At 47.6% G+C, this 15,670-nt stretch overlaps 2 protein-coding genes and 2 non-coding genes across 4 annotated transcripts in view; 3 read left to right on the forward strand and 1 right to left on the reverse strand.

Annotated features, from left to right (window-relative positions):
* LRSAM1 (leucine rich repeat and sterile alpha motif containing 1) overlaps positions 1 to 9,113 on the reverse strand; it is a 32,174-nt gene extending 23,061 nt beyond the window's left edge. The window contains exons 1-8 of the mRNA XM_035112671.3: positions 8,873 to 9,113; positions 6,757 to 6,991; positions 4,835 to 4,891; positions 3,735 to 3,779; positions 2,828 to 2,905; positions 2,210 to 2,278; positions 622 to 706; positions 148 to 269 (exon numbers count right to left, since the gene is read on the reverse strand). Coding sequence (XP_034968562.2) covers positions 148 to 269; positions 622 to 706; positions 2,210 to 2,278; positions 2,828 to 2,905; positions 3,735 to 3,779; positions 4,835 to 4,891; positions 6,757 to 6,828 — 528 coding nt within the window. The 5' untranslated portion in view covers positions 6,829 to 6,991; positions 8,873 to 9,113. The remainder of the gene's footprint in view (positions 1 to 147; positions 270 to 621; positions 707 to 2,209; positions 2,279 to 2,827; positions 2,906 to 3,734; positions 3,780 to 4,834; positions 4,892 to 6,756; positions 6,992 to 8,872) is intronic.
* Positions 9,114 to 9,898: 785 nt separating this feature from the next.
* On the forward strand, positions 9,899 to 15,172 carry RPL12 (ribosomal protein L12). Its single transcript, XM_035101513.3, has 7 exons — positions 9,899 to 10,020; positions 11,177 to 11,250; positions 12,264 to 12,362; positions 13,726 to 13,807; positions 14,347 to 14,433; positions 14,851 to 14,963; positions 15,073 to 15,172. Exons 1-7 carry the CDS (start codon positions 9,984 to 9,986, stop codon positions 15,076 to 15,078), a joined length of 498 nt encoding a protein of 165 aa, XP_034957404.3. The 5' UTR covers positions 9,899 to 9,983; the 3' UTR covers positions 15,079 to 15,172.
* LOC118077787 (small nucleolar RNA SNORD38) lies at positions 11,372 to 11,440 on the forward strand. The gene has a single exon (XR_004691682.2). It is a non-coding gene; the product is annotated as a small nucleolar RNA SNORD38 (small nucleolar RNA).
* Positions 14,101 to 14,232, forward strand: LOC118077788 (small nucleolar RNA SNORA65). Its single transcript, XR_004691683.3, has one exon. It is a non-coding gene; the product is annotated as a small nucleolar RNA SNORA65 (small nucleolar RNA).
* Positions 15,173 to 15,670: the final 498 nt, after the last annotated feature.

A 15,670-nucleotide genomic window follows, 5' to 3' on the forward strand; every position in this document is an offset into this window, starting at 1 on the left:
AGGAAGAGAAGAGTTCCTCATCCCCATCCTAGTATGATCTGCATGAAGCAAAGCTTTCATTTCCAGCTCCACATGGACCTCTTCCTTCCACTCAATATGAATTTTGCAACTCACACACACAAAGCAAAAACCTCTTTGGGCACGTACCTCCAGTGTTCGGATGTGAGCCAGTGCCTGCGGCAACTCCTGCACTAGGTTTTCACTGATGTCTAAGGTCCGTAGGCTACGCAGGCCACCCAGGGAGGCTGGCAGTTCCTTCAGCTTGTTGCCTGCCAGAGAAGGCAGAATGTGCAAGACGCAGATATTAATACACTTCTTGGATATGTGTGCTTGTGTGTATTTGTATAATGGTTTGATGATGTCAGAAGTTTCATTTTCCATTCTTTTCCTATCGACCCCTAGAATGCAAAATGCTCCCCTGGGGAAGTCCCGTCTGGTACCAGCCTTGTCACTGCTTGGGCACCAGGCAACAACATTCTTGGTTATCCCGGGCATTTGGGCAGATGCAGGAATTGGATGTTTTTACTACAACTAATTATAAAACTATTTTTATGTGGTTTTATTACTGTGAAATATGTTCCCGTATCCCTGCAGATTGCAGCACGAGGCATTTCCTCCTACCTTTCAGATTAAGCGTCTGCAGCTGGACAAGGTCCCCTATCGAATCTGGAAGGGCCTTCAATAGATTCTTTTCAAAGTTCAGGACCTATCAAGGACAGAGAGCAGAAACAAGAGGGATCGGTCTCCTTCCTGTTTCATTAAGGAGAGGCTGTAGGAGGTTCCTGTGAAATTCAAGTCAGACGGTGCACTTTACAGAGTGCTGAGTCTCTTGAGTTCAGCAGCCTGGTCTGGAGGGCAGGAGACAAAATGTCTTGTTTTGATGACCCTGCTAAAATCTCAAGTGCTAAGGTCCTCAGGTGAGCACTCGTAAGGGAGCCAGCCAGCAATAAATCACACAGAGTAAATTAACTCCTTCTTAGAAGAAACAAGGTCAGCTCAGGGGTGTCATGCCTAATGAGCACAGCAACTCTGCCCCTATGAGGCAGTTGTGGAGGCTGAAGGTCCCCACCTTCCCACAGCTGCCTAAATCTCCTCCTCCCCTAGATTCTTCCCAAGATCCTTCCAAAGCAATCTGAGATTCCGCCAATGCACCTGTCTTTGCTCCTCCCTCTTCGTGCCTCTCCTGGTCCTGGGGGACCAGGGGAAGGGGAGAAGAGCTTGTGGCAGCAGGAGGGGGAGACATCCTGGTATCTTCACCAACCTGACTCCTCTCTGCCTCTTGGTCTCCTTCCTGTCCTGCTTCTACTTCTACTTCTGCTTCTGGACGTCTCTCTCTCTCACAGACTCTCCCTGCTCACTAGAACCTGTTAGTGCTTCAGCTTTCAACACGTCCTCCTCCAGGCTTCTCCCTCTGACCACGCATTGTTGTCCTACCACCAATCCCTGGACTCTGAAAACTTTGTCCCTTGAGTGCCCAGCAGGTGCCTCCCACTATTCCTCTGTGTCCAGCCAGTCCATGGCAGGACCTTCTCATGGTCCAATCAACATTGAAAGCATTGTTTGTGATGACACAAGAAAGAACCTGCACCCTGATTGTAGCATTCCCTCCCAAGAGAGGTTAAACTGGCTCCCTCTTTGCTATCTTTCCGCCAATAGACTAATACCTTCATGTTTGGATGGACCTCTGGAAACTAAGGTGCAGATGATACTGATCATTCAGCTGCTGTCAGGGCAAATTGGATTTAACTGCTGGTTCTAATTGTGTTTTGATGTATTTAAGCTATTTTTAAAAACTGGTCTGATTTTATTTGTATTTTACAATGATTCTTTTGTATGTTGGAAGTCACTTTGAATCCCAACTTGAGAGAATGTCAGGATATAAAAACATTAAACAAACAAACAGGAATGCCAGGCTCTTGGTATTCATAGAGACCTGGCCAATCAGCAGGTTCCACACTGGCAGCCAGTTCCACACAGGTTTCTCTCTGTTTCTGCTCTGTGATAACTCACCCAGCAAGGCCCTAGCCTCAAGCAATAAGGAGGCTCTCTATTCAACCCCTGGTTTCACTTTTGAGGGGCTAGTCTGAGCCTTCAAGGTCCCAAAAGAGATGGAAAAGTTCCCATACTTTCTGAGTCACCACACTGACACTGCATACGAGAAACAATTCAGAACAGGATTCTCCCCCAGGATGTATTTTGTCTCTTTTACCTGGAGAGACGTCAGTTGGCCAATATCAGGAGGAAGTGAGGTCAGCTGGTTGTCATGTAGATCTAAAACCTGGAAGGGCAGAGAAGGAAAATGGCCATTCATTTATCTGGTAAGCCTTCATAGCAGGGCTGGAGAAGATTTTCCCCCTATTGAGGGCCACACTCCCTCAGCACTAACCTGATAAGAGGTCAAAGCCAGTGGAGAGTAGACCACTCACTTCTCTCCCTGTCTCTGACAAACTGCTTCCTCTTTCTCTGTCTGTGGCACCCCCTCCCTCCCTCCCCTCTCTCACACACATTTCTCTGTCCCTGACATCCCCTTATTCCTCTTTCTTGGTCTGCGACATCCTGCTTCTCTCTTCCTCCCATTCTTCTCTGTGTATCTCTGACACCTTCCCCTTCTCTCTCTGAGGTCTCTCGTATATTTAAACAAGGCATGGAACAAAATCACATTGGAATGGGACCTGGTTTCAAGAGTCCCCCTTCTGTCTACACACGCACAAGTGGTTCTGTGCCTTCTTCACTACCAGGTCCAGAAGCTTCCACTCAATTATTCCTTCCTACCTCTTGAGTCATTTGCAAAGAGAGAGGGAGATAGAGAGTGTGTGTTTCAAGTTACCTTCACAGTTATGAGATTCAGGATGCTACAGGATTTAGGGGTCAGAGATGTCAAGCAATTGGTGTGAGCAATCAGCACCTAAGCAATGAAAGAAGCAGAGAGGATATTACCAGAGTGATGCTGGGAGCCATAATCAAGGTTTGTTCTTGGCTAACTCACTTGTGGTTTGCTTGGAGAGAAATAAATGGTGAACCTGGGTTCAGAGGTAGCGCTAACCCAGACTTGTTTCCTGGGAGTGGAGACAGAGGGGCAGAGGGAGTGAGGTGCCTGCAATTTCAGTGCACCCATTTAAATCATGGTTTACTGCTACTACGATTTGGGAAACCAGTGCAATAAGTGATCTGCAGGGGGAGGCAATAAATAAATTGTCCTTGACAGCAAGACACTGTATAGGTTTGGGCTGCTTTTGCTCCCAGAAAAACCTTCCAGGGTGTTTGAGGAAAGTTAAAACACAACAGGGAGAGGGAATCGCTACACATTTAAAAGCACATTGGCCAGGACTCAAAGGGCCCCATTTCTGACTATGGACATATGAGGCTTTGCCTGTTGTTTGAGGCCACCAGCCATTTCTTGCTCTGCGTGGACAAGAGGGTTCTCCAGCCTCATAAATTGTTTAGCAGGGGAGGACACAGGAAAAGTCTGATGTATAGAGATGCCACCACCTAATTTTATGATACTGGCCTGTGTGTCAACATGGATTTTGTCAACCTAATGCTCTCTGGGTATTTTGGACTACAACTCCCATCAGCCCCAGTCAGCAGAACCATTTTGGACTACCACTCCCAGCAGTCGTGGCCAGCACTGCCATGCTGGCTGGGGCTGATGAGAACTGCAGGGCAAGAATGTATGGAGAGCTTTTGCCCATTGGACAAAGCCTGTACTAATCCATTGAAAACATGTCCCTTACCTTCTTCTGCAAGACTTTACAGGTCGCCAAGGCTCCATACGGAAGCTAAAAGCAGGCATAGGACAAAACCAAATGCTGGTCAGATAAAATGTTATTGTGAGGGAGAGGGGGGGGGGTCAGAAAAAACACACACAAAAGAGATACTTTATGCAAGGGCCATTTTGACTTGAGGCACATTACTTTTATTTATCAGATTTATAGGCCCCCCACTTTCTGCCCAAAGGAGCCCAGGGTGGCAAACACAGAAGCACTATAACCATTAAACCATATAAAAGCAATTGAAATGCAGATGAGGAAAGATCTCTGCTTTAGAAGACCCTGCAGCCCTCCAGATAATTGTTGGACTACAACTTCCATCATCCCTCACCACTGGCCACACTGACTGGGGCTGATGGGCGTTGGAGTCCAACAACGTCAGGAGGGCTGATGCTCCCAGTCCTTGATGTCAAGGTACAACACAGATCCTATGGTGATGGGTGTCAACCACAGTTATTTACACATTTCTGCCTCTGAAACAGGCGGAAAGAGGAACCCGCTCCTGCATAACATCTTCTGCTGAAGGATGATAATAAAAGGTATCACTCTTCAGAATGTGACACTACAACCCAAAGATAATGCCCAAAGGATGGTTTTTTTTTTAGTTCCAAAGCAGTGCCCAGAAGTGAAACCAGCAGAGCTTTTTATCCTTAACTATCACTGCAAATAAAGTACTTCTGCATGCAATGCATAGTAACTGTGGAACTCCCTCACACAGGAGGCAGTGATGGCCAGCAACTTGGATAGATTTAAAAGAATATTAGACAAATTCATGGAAGAGAAGGCTATGCATGGCAACTAGCTGTGGGGACTATGCTCTGCCTCCACAGTTGGAGGCAGTAATGCTTTTCGATGCTGCAGGAGGAGTGAGTGCTCTTATGCTCATGTCCTACCTGCGGCTGTCCGATTGGGGCATCTGGCTGGCCACTGTGAAAAGAGGATGCTGAGCAAAATGGGGCATTGGTCTGATCCAGCAGGGCTCTCCTTAGGTTCTGATGTCAACAGCATATCTCCCACCCAACCACTTGGCCAACATCTGGGAGTCAGCATCACCAGAAACGTACCTCTAAGAGTTCACATTTGGATATGTCAAGTATATCATCAGCTCCGGCTTCCTTTGCCTGTTGAGAGACAGACAGGTGAGCTGCATTTGCAAAAATCAGAAATGAGATGGTTGCTGACCTTATCTTAATTGCTCACTGAATGTAATCAAAGTAATATATAAGGTAATATATATTTAGGGAGGGGGGGCGCGAGTAAACCTCACTGCACCCATGTTGCTTACAAGTCTCCAGTTGTCAGCGGTGTGCTCCACCCAAAAACTTTGGGGAAGGGCTGTAGCTTGGTGGCACAGCATTTCTTTTGTATGAAGAATGTCCCAGGTTCAACCAGGTTGGGTTGGGAGCATCCCTTCTCTGAAAACCCTAGAGATCCACTGCCAGTCGGTGCAGACAATACAGATGTGGTGTCCCAACAGGGTGAGTCCCAATCAGAGGTGGGTGTCATGCCTCGACAGTGCGACTCCTCATCAGAGAAGGACCAGGAGGCTCCAGCCTTACACCAAGCCCTGGGTCAGGCTCCATCTGGGGGTGAGGAGCGATGAGGCGTAGGACAGATGACCAGCACCAGGGGTGAGCTTGGCCTCTGGCATTGTGTAATGGTGTTGGTAGCTTCTTCACGAGTCAGCAGCTCCAAACCCCATGCTTGGTTTTTACAGGGTTTTATTATATACATATGTACAAGACAGAGCATCAAAAAGCATGACTGCACTAATCTGATTCAGAATCCGGAAGCGCCTCCCTTCGTGGCTTCTGCCAACATAGCCCCCTGGGCACCCAGAACCTCCTCCGTTGGTCCGTCCTCTTTCCCCGCCTCCTCTGTTGGGGTGAGGGTGCTGGTGGAGCACCTTTTCCACTAGAGGGACTGGCGCTGTAACTCCTGGAGCCCCCCCCCCTCTTGAGTGCTTTGGTCCGCCCTCTGCAACTCTCCCTCTGGAGCTCTTGTCTCCTCTACATCCCTACGGGTCTGCATCTCCTCCTGAGCCCCAGTCCCACCTTCCGGAGGAAGCTGCCAGGCAGCATCCGAGAGCCCTCGCTCTAATACACCAGGCTCTCCGCTGACCCCTGGTGGTCCCGACACATTGAGGCTGAACATGTCTCAAGCCCAATGGAAAGCCTTAAACACCAAGTCCATCCCAGTCCATCTGGAGAAGAGCCCAACTACAGGCAAGGTCTCCTTGGGATGTAAGACCATCTTCTCAAGCAGACTCCTGGACAGAAGGGAGATGATAGGATTCGGCTGAGCTCGAAAACCAGCCCAGGGCTGGAAGAGCTTCTAAGAATGTCTATATACCAGCTCAGTGCCCTGCCTGCTAGCCAGGGCCGACTCTAGGGGTAGGTTGGGTGGAGCGGGGCGCCAGGCCGCGGGGCCGCCCACCAGCCGCGGCAAGAAACGGGGTGGGGCGGGGGCGCCGGAGCGATCTCCGCACCACAGCGCCTGGGCACCCGTCATGCTTAAGACGGCCCTGCTGCTAGCCAAGCTTCTGCCCAGGCCAAAGCTGATCTTGGAGTGCTCTGACATTGCCTCTCACCTGATCCTTGTTGGGAACTCTGCTGGTTTGGTTCCCCACTCCTTTCCACCAATAAGAGACTTTCCACCAATAAGGGGCCTGTTTTTCTGGGTGCCTGTGTGAAGTAGGCACCAGCTGATCCCTGGTGGGTCTAGGGCCTGACCCCCCTAACCCCCCCCTTAGCTGCATCATCCCAGAGTTGGCATAGTTTTATGAAACAAATTATCACATGGCGGCAGGGTTTTATACTGTGGATCTGCTACATCCATTCAGCCTGCTTAGGATTCATCTGTAACAAGGGACAGAAAAGACCAGGTGATGACATTCTTTCAGGGTTCCAGAAGATTCCTCAGACCTTAATGGAGCCCCCGCTAGCCTGATCCCAGCAGCTGGCCCACCTAGCTCTGGTTAACTTACCAGGCACATTTGGTACTCAAGGCGCTTGCGGGCTTCATCGCTGGGTTTCCTTTTACGGAAGAAGAGCGGCATCTTCCTCTTGTCTTCCCTTTATCTCCAATTCAGAGATGGAAAAAGGAAACGAAAGGCAGGTAGGCAACCACAACCTGAGCAACAGGAACTACATCTCTGTTAGTCTGAGAAGAAGCTGCTCATGTCAGACGAGTTCTGCTCAAGGTGCCGCCCTCTGGAGAAGCTGGGGGCGGGTGGGGGGAGAGAATAAATCAAAACACATTTATGAATTTTCTTTTTCATAACCCTTCTGTAGTTCAGGGGTGAAGAAGCCTTTTTTGGCTCAAGGGCTACATTCCCTTGTGAGGAACCTTCCAGGAGCTGCCGTGGTGGATGTGGCCAAACAGATACCACTTGTGACCTCCATCACATAAAATTGGCCAGTGGGTGCAGAAAGGCCTGGCTTAAGGGGTATGTGGCCTGGGATGAGTGCAGAGGGCCATACAGACACCTAAAGGGTAGTATTTGGCCCCTGGGCCCAAGGTTCCACATTCCCTGCCCTGTTGTGGCACCTCAGTTACACAAGTTGGAACATTTGTATAAGAAAGGGGTCAGCCACCGATAGCCACTGGACCAAAATGTGCCTGTAATCCTCCCACTCCCAGTACAATAAAACACACACTGCTGTGTGTGTGAGCTTCCACACACATTCTTACATGGAGGAAAGGAGACAGTGGCAATGCTGAAGACTGCCATTGTTTTATCAACAGCCTGGCAAGGTAGTGGGTCAGGATAGCATGGGGTTGAGGTGGAGAGTCCAAAGCGTGGGAGTTAAACTAGTGCCTTTAACACCTGTCTGAAAGTCAGAAATTCAACAGGGGCAACTTTTCATCGCATGGGTGTGGACTGACAGGAAAAGCTCCCATAATAACATAGGGAGCTGCCTTATGCTGAGTCACTTTGATTCCTCAATCTCATTATTGTCTACACTGACTGACTTTCCAGGCTGTCAAACAGTACACAACCAAACTGAACCATTTCCACAAATATCATCATAAGACCTAAAATAGATAGTGTATTAAAAATTAATATAAATAACAGCAACAAAAAACCCTAAACAACACCCCAGCCCAAGAGTCAGTTCTTCTGTAACTGGAGTCAGTCAGGGCCCCATCCTCTCAGTCCAAGTGGAAAAAGCCCTGTAAGGCAAGGAGCAGGTCTTCCAGGACTCACAGGCAAAACACACACCCCTGCTCCCCGCAGCAAATATGAGCCACAATCCCGAGTGCTACCAGCAGACAGGCATTTAACCAAGTGATTCCTAGCAGTGATAGACAATGCTGGACCTGACCCATCTCCATCCATCATGAAGCAGGCAGCGCTATGCTACTTCAAACTGCAGGAAGGTCCTGACTTTCTCCATTCCGATCCCTGAATATAGGGAACCTGCCAGAACGTTTCTACCAGACTATTTTTAAATGCATTCAGCTTTTGGTTTTTCAGTGGAAGAGCATCACATCGTAAGAGTTCCCAAATACGGTCTAAACTGGCGCAGCAATCTTTCCGGACTCCCCAAAATCTCCATGAGAACTGTGCCCTTGAGCACTTTGTTTAAGGAGCTTTTGCTTTTAATACAAGATTGCAAATATGTCAGAAGAGGAAGAAAGATACAATCTTCCTAGTTTGTATTTACATGAAGAATATCCCCTCAATTCTGACTTAACCATCAAAGATTAATGTACACAGTCCATACATCCAAACTGGTGTCTAAATGAGATGGGCAGTTGTTAAGTTATGGATTCAAATGGGATAAAAGCTGGGTTTCTATCCTGTGGGTTCAAACCAAATTTCGTCAGATCCACTGGCACCACCTCATGCCCTACAAGGACTGGCGCTTCTGCTTCCTAGGGAGCCCCTGCCTTGGGTTGCATGCAGAGCTTGGGCTGTTAATTGAAGAACATAAGGCGAGCCCTGCAAGATCTGTCCAAGGCTGGCCAGAAGCCCCAGCAGGAAGCCCGAAAGCAGGACCCGAACGCAGCAACCCTCCCAGCGCTTGCGGTTTCCCCAGGAACGGGCAATCAGAGCCAGCGGGTGAAAAACAGGGACATGAGGACTAGTAACTTACCTGGGAGAAATCCCTATTGGGGGGGGGAGAGACGAGGGTGTACTGTGGGGTTTACTTCTAAGTAAACATGCCCACTGCCCAGGGCTGCGCTTGTCACTCAAGAGGCGCTGGAAGGCTCGATGGGTAGGCAGAAGCTCAACAGGTGCGGCTTTGCCAAGCCTGTCATGCTAGGGGGTGTGGAGAAGGAGCCCCAATGACAGCCTTGGCTGCTCTCAGGCAACCATTGTAACACGGCGGGGGTGGGGTGGAGGAGAGAAATAGCAGCTCCCTTGGCCACACCCAGAAGTGCAGGAGGGAGGGGGAATGCTGAGGAGCAGCCCCGCCTCCAGCTACGCCTTAAGCCACGCCCACCTCGGCAATGTCCCCTCTCGCGCCCTGTACTCACCGGCTCGTTCCCTCACCACCGCCGTCCGCCGAACTCTTTGTCGTTCTCCCCGCTCACTTCTCTTCCGTAAACGAATAAACAAACATCGAACCGCCTCAGGAAATATTCGCGGTCTGTTCCCGCCAGCCACAGAGGCTACACCCCAGAACGATCCTTTGTGCCTACGGACTTCGGTTTCTCGCCCACATCTAAAATGGAGACTGCAGCCTCGCTCCTCCACAGTGAATGCCCATAGTGGACATGGCGGCAGGGCCCACATCTAAAATGGGGAATGCAGCCTCGCTCCTCCACAGTGAATGCCCATAGTGGACATGGCGGCAGGGCGTTTAGAGTCTCGCGAGGTTGTGGCTGGAAGAGCAACGGTGCTTGTTGGGCGGCGGGAGGGTTGGTGGGGAAGGATGTAGGCAACCCAAAGTAGAGATACTAAGGTGTAGAGAAGCACTACGTACTATGAATTCAAAGAGAACACGGCGGTTTTTCAGTAAAGGACCGGAAGTTTGGTCCGTCCCTCTTGGCCAGGCCTAAGATGACTTCCTTTGACTCAACCTTCAAAGCCGCAGAGGACGGACGAGAGCACTCTCGCGAGATCTCAGATATTATATTCCGCGGAATCGCACGCAAGCGGTCCTTTGGCCACATCGATCTTGCGGTAGAGGCAGGGTTCGCTGTTCTCCTGAATCCGACGCCATCCTCCTTGGATCTTAGCTTGGCATCCAATTCACAGCCATGCCGCCCAAGTTCGACCCCAACGAGATCAAAGTCGGTAAGTCTGTCGGCTCGAAGCGTTTTGGAAGACCGCTTATTTGGGGTTGGGGCCCGATCAACTCGCCTGGGCTGGCCTATGGAGTGGTAACGTCTACATCTCGGTGGGGGCGGGGGACCGGCTGGCACGTGTGAATGATTGCCGCGTGTTCAGCTTGCTTTTTAGCCTTTATTTGCTATGCTTCTCCACAGAACCTCCCATAGCCCGTTTCAAGTTAATGGTATATTTTTAAAATTACATCGACCAGTGTTCCTTCATCTCATTCAAACGGCACCGGTACTTTAAATAGATATAACACGGTTTTTAGGTTTTCCTCCCCGTTGTATTTTTGTTTTATCTATTTTTGCATGCATTTGTATTGGTACCTGTACATGACCGTACCAACAGCGTACAAGCCCTGTGTTTATTTTCTGTACTATGTTTATAGTTTCCTATCTTTGAAAGCAAGATGCCTTGCACCACATGCAAGGGTATTTATGTACTCAGACTGGCAAACCGCACTGTGACCTGATTATTTTAACTTGAAAACCAACGACTGAATATTCTCACTTTCTGCATTAAGTGCATCAACAACACTTACATGAAAATCAAAGAGTGCTATATCATTTGGGAGTGGTAGGATTCATAGACTTGATTAAAACGCTCTTTAAGTTATTCAGCTCTGGTGATACATTAAGAACATAATACTAGCCCTGCTGGATCAGGCCTATTTAGTCCAGCTCACAGGATTGCTTTCTGCTCATGTATTTGCTTCATTTTTAACCTTTCTACAAAGGCCCTGAAGCAGCATATTGATATGGTTCTTTTTACGTGCATACATTATTTTTATCTTCAGAACAACCCTGGGTATATATGCTGTGCTGGAAGACAAGAGAGTGTCAGACTGAAAGTCACCCTGCTTTGTGGCTTAGCTGAAATTTGAACATGGTTCTTAGAATCATAGAATTATAGAGTTGGAAGGACACCGAGGGTCATCTAGGCCAACCCTCTGCAGTGCAGGAATCTCAGATAAAGGGAAGTGAGACCTTGCTTTAGGGTGAAGCTCTTACCATGTTCCAGCAGTTTATCCCCTGTATGAATTTTTGTAATTTTTTGCCATGATACCATAGTGGCTTATAATTGTATTTAAAGTGCTGGTTCCCCCCCTTTCTTACAGTATTCTTAAGATGCACTGGGGGCGAAGTTGGTGCCACTTCAGCTCTGGCTCCAAAAATTGGGCCTCTGGGTTTGGTAAGTCAGTTCTTATTCAACCATAGGAATGCTAAGAGGTAGAGTGGGAGTAGAGAGCCACATGCCCAGGGGCCAGGTGCAGCAATCCAGACCTCTGTTCTGGTAAAACATAGAACCCAAAGCCTTGTGATGAAAACTTTGTCCAGTTCTGCTGCTGAATGCAAGTGGTGATAGTTCAAATTCTGAAGGCAAAGTAGCACTATTGGCCCATTTCCTGTGGAAGGCTCTTCCCATAGAGATTCAGCAGGGTACCTTTTTTAAAGTTTAAACAAGTGCAGAAAACTTTTCAGTGCCAGTTGGCCTAGGCAGGCAACTAAGCCAGCTGCACATTTTCTGCAATGCTTATGCTGTAAATTGTTTGGATTGTTTAAATGAAATTGTGGTACACTGATAAGTAAAACGTTCTCCTTGCCCAGCAGTTTCTTAATTTCTGTTTTTATGCAACTTGATTTGGGGAGTGGAAATACTTGAAGTATACAAGTATACATACCTGCAGGCTTTTAAATTACAGTACCTACTTGCTGGTTTTGGCCACCCCTCTAGGACAGTAGGCAAGGAAGCTCTTCAGAATTTGTTTCCCCTGAAGAAGTGTGCATGCACATGAAAGCTCATACCAATGACAAACTTAGTTGGTCTCCAAGTTGCTGCTGGAAGGAATTTTTTTATTTTGTTTCTCAATGCGACGTATCACCACCTGCCTATGCAGATGAGGCTCAGAAAATATATTGTGGACTAGATAGATATTTTGTTTATATTGTAAACCACCCTATGATTGTTGGGCTAGCATAGAAATTTAATTAGTTAATAAATAATAAGAAATTTTAAAGCTTGTTTGCAAGGCAAGCATTGTATGTCTGGAGTGCAGGTTTCCCACATGTCTTGCTTGGGTGGTGCATGGCTTGAGACTTGAGGCAGAATGTAGTTAGTGAAGCACCTAAATCTGTGGTTTGGCGGGGGGGGTTGGGGGGACAGGACTAAAATATCCCATTGGTTTTTTCTTCTTTTTCTTTTAGTCTCCCAAAAAGGTGGGTGATGACATTGCCAAGGCTACCGGCGACTGGAAGGGCCTGAGGATCACAGTTAAGCTGACCATCCAGAACAGGCAAGCTCAGGTACAGACAACGCCACAAAGGACGTGTCTGTGGCCAAAAGCACTGGCATTTAAAATGCCCAGCTGTGCTGGTGCCGCAGAGCCATGATCCTGGCAAGGTTGACTCAGCCTTTCATCCTTCCGAGGTCGATAAAATGAGTGCCATGCAGCTTGCTGTGTGGGAGGTCTCTGGATCCAGACCTTAAAAACACGGTCCTGGTCATTAGGGGGTTGCAATGTATCCAGATGTTGAACTACAGTTCCCATCATTCCTAGCTAGCAGGACCAGTGATCAGGATTGATGGGAGTTGTAGTTCATGATATCAGGAATGTCAGCAGTTATTCTGCGTTAAAGTATATTAAAATAATTGATACCATGCCAATTAATTGTTTCCTTGTGCTACATTTAATTTTGTGATATCAAGCTGTGGAAAGCAGCTTGTCAAGATGATTTAGACAAGGGATGTGAAACCGGTTGACCGCGATCAACAGGTCAATCCCTGGTTGATAGCAGTCGATCATGGGCTCATTTTCTTCCGCAGGGGCAGAAAGGAGCATCTGACCCCACCCCCTTGCTCTGTTCTTTATTCATGCACGATTTCCATAAGGGGAGACGGGAGTTGCTACTTGTTTTGCTTTTTCTCGTGCTGCCCCGCCCCCCAAAAGCGGCAAAGTGTCAATTAAAGGATTTTAGATAAAATTGCTATAAGGTTGTTTTGTTTAACAGTAGCCTTGTGAGGTAGGCCAGCCGTGGTCGTCCCTTGCTATGCAGCTGTGTACCTTGAGACAGCTCCAAAATGTGATAAACTATGGATCAGAGCTAAGTTCCTGGGGGACCCTGGGCTTTCCTGACAGCCACCCGCCACCATGCCTTTCGTGCAACAGTGACTGGCATGTTCCAGTGGTGAGCTAATAACAAACCCCGGCTTAGGAAGCAGAACTCTTCTATCTTACCCGTGGAGAGTCCTGTGCCGAAAAACTGGGGACACGAACCTCACAGAGGAGAGGATGGTTTTGTTTCATGATAAGTTAAATTAATGTTTAAAAGTTTTAGGAGTTTATATGTGAAATAATGCTTTGTCATCCAGCGTTTACTAGCACAAGTACTTCTGCCTTTGTAACAGAGTGTCTGCTCCTCATGGGCCCCTGAACAGGTTGAGTAGGTGCACAGGAGGCAGAAAGCAAGGAGGGTGTTCTGTTGCACAAGCATAAGTCCTTATGTGAATGAAACAACTTTGTTAGATAACAGCCCTGAGAGTTGGGAGGAGCTGTGGTGGAGGATGGGATTTTTCTTTCCATGTCAGGTTTTCTGTAGTCAGTGTGTTGCTCCTCCTTCCCACCCCTGCCTCACACAAGTCTCAAATCTGGACTGTTTTGCTTTCTAGATTGAGGTGGTCCCATCAGCCTCTGCCTTGATCATCAAAGCTCTGAAGGAGCCTCCCCGTGACCGCAAAAAGCAGAAAAACAGTGAGTGTCTGGTGGTGGTGGTGTGCTTAGGTGGTGAATTGCAGCTGGGCAGTTATGAAAATGGAAGTAGAACCATGGTTTGTTTTTCAAATATTTAGGATAAAATGATTAAAAACTTAATTCCCAGAATCAGGAGGCCCTTTCAAGGAACTGTACTAGTGTCCTCAATCATGCTCATAAAAATCTGGTTTGTATGAAGGTAGATGGGAAATTTGGAAAGCAACAACGCCAAAACAGCTTAAATATATATAATATGGATCAGTGTGATGCTGTAGTTCTGTATGCAACAGCCACCCGCCACTGTACCTGCCTAATTTCATCTGTGGCTTGTACATTCCAGTGGTGAGCTAAGAGGAAACCCCCATTCAAGGAAACAGGGTTATTTCTCTTCATGGGTAACTCTGTGCCGAAGAATGGGAACAGAGCCAGAACAACACTGCCACAGGCCCTTTTTTAAGAAGACTGACTGATGCCTGTGTGTTGCCTTTGGTGGTCTGCTCCCGAAGCCTGACTAATGTGAGTTCTCTCTTTGTTTACAGTTAAGCACAGCGGCAATGTCAGCTTTGAGGAGATCGTGAACATCGCCCGGCAGATGCGGCACCGATCCTTGGCCCGGGAACTCTCAGGTAAAAACAGGGAAGGTGAGGGCGAAGCGTCTGGATGTATGATCAGCTCATGGGTTCCATGTAACAAATGCTGAAGCAAATGTAGCTGCCTTTTATTTAGTTGGCTCCCTTGTACCTCACTATTACAGCCCCCCCCCCAAAGTTTTGCTTTATTTCTTTGAATGTCCTGTGAGACTCAAGTTATTGCCATCATTTCCAGCCAGCATGCCCCTTGGCATCAGGGATTCTGGGAGTTGTAGTCCAACAGCAATGTCTACCCATATTGGCTACCCATGCCTTCTGTAAAGTTGTAGCTGGCGTGATTCAATTCAGGGGGCTCTAATCTGGATGAAGCTATGCTTTGCTGACCCATCTAGCAAAAAGGTCATGAGCACAGCAGCCATCATGACATAATGTACTTTTCTGCCCCATCTGCAGGAACCATTAAGGAGATCCTGGGAACAGCCCAGTCTGTTGGCTGCAATATCGATGGGCGACACCCTCACGACGTCATTGATGACATCAATAGTGGTGCAGTTGAATGTCCTCCAGTAAGTGCCTGCCTTCTCATGAAACAGACTGCATATGTATTTTTCACATTACCTTGGTACCAAATTAAACCATCTTTTTCTAATTACAAACTTAATTTCTTCCCAACAGAGCTAAGACTGCTACCTGAATGGACATAATGCAACTTAAGCAAAAGTTCTGTATGCTGAATATTGGTAATAAATGCAGTTTCACACTTGTGGTGATAATAGCTCTCTTTCTGATGCGTACTTCTATCAAGAATATTTCTCATGTTAGAGATTCTGCGGCTGTTTTTTTATGATTCTGTGTACACTGCGGCAGCCTTTGGCTATGTGCAATAACTGACTGACTACTCCGCACTATAAAAAAAATGCACACCAGACAAGTAAGCCTGTAAAAAAATAGTTACACCCACATGATTTCCTACTTTTTGGACAGTCACATTTCTCCACGGCGAAGCACTGTGGTTAGAAGGTCTTAAGACAGGAGTGGGGAAAAGAGACGCCGCCCACAACATCACTGGTGGCACCAATAGTCTCACTGTTGAACTTCAACTTAAGTTGTGGAGCCTTCCTAGTTATAAAACTGCAGCTTAAGTTAAATGGTATATATTTTTGCAGAGTCCCATCACCCCACTATTTTTTAAGGAGTTGCATGAAAAAGAGTGAAATAGTGTTGGTCATCCAACTGCACAAATAAGATTCCTCTGCTTTGTTATTAAGTTGTT

Source organism: Zootoca vivipara, chromosome Z2 (genome assembly GCF_965207765.1).
Source record: "Zootoca vivipara chromosome Z2, rZooViv2.hap1.1, whole genome shotgun sequence".
NCBI lineage: Eukaryota > Metazoa > Chordata > Lepidosauria > Squamata > Lacertidae > Zootoca > Zootoca vivipara.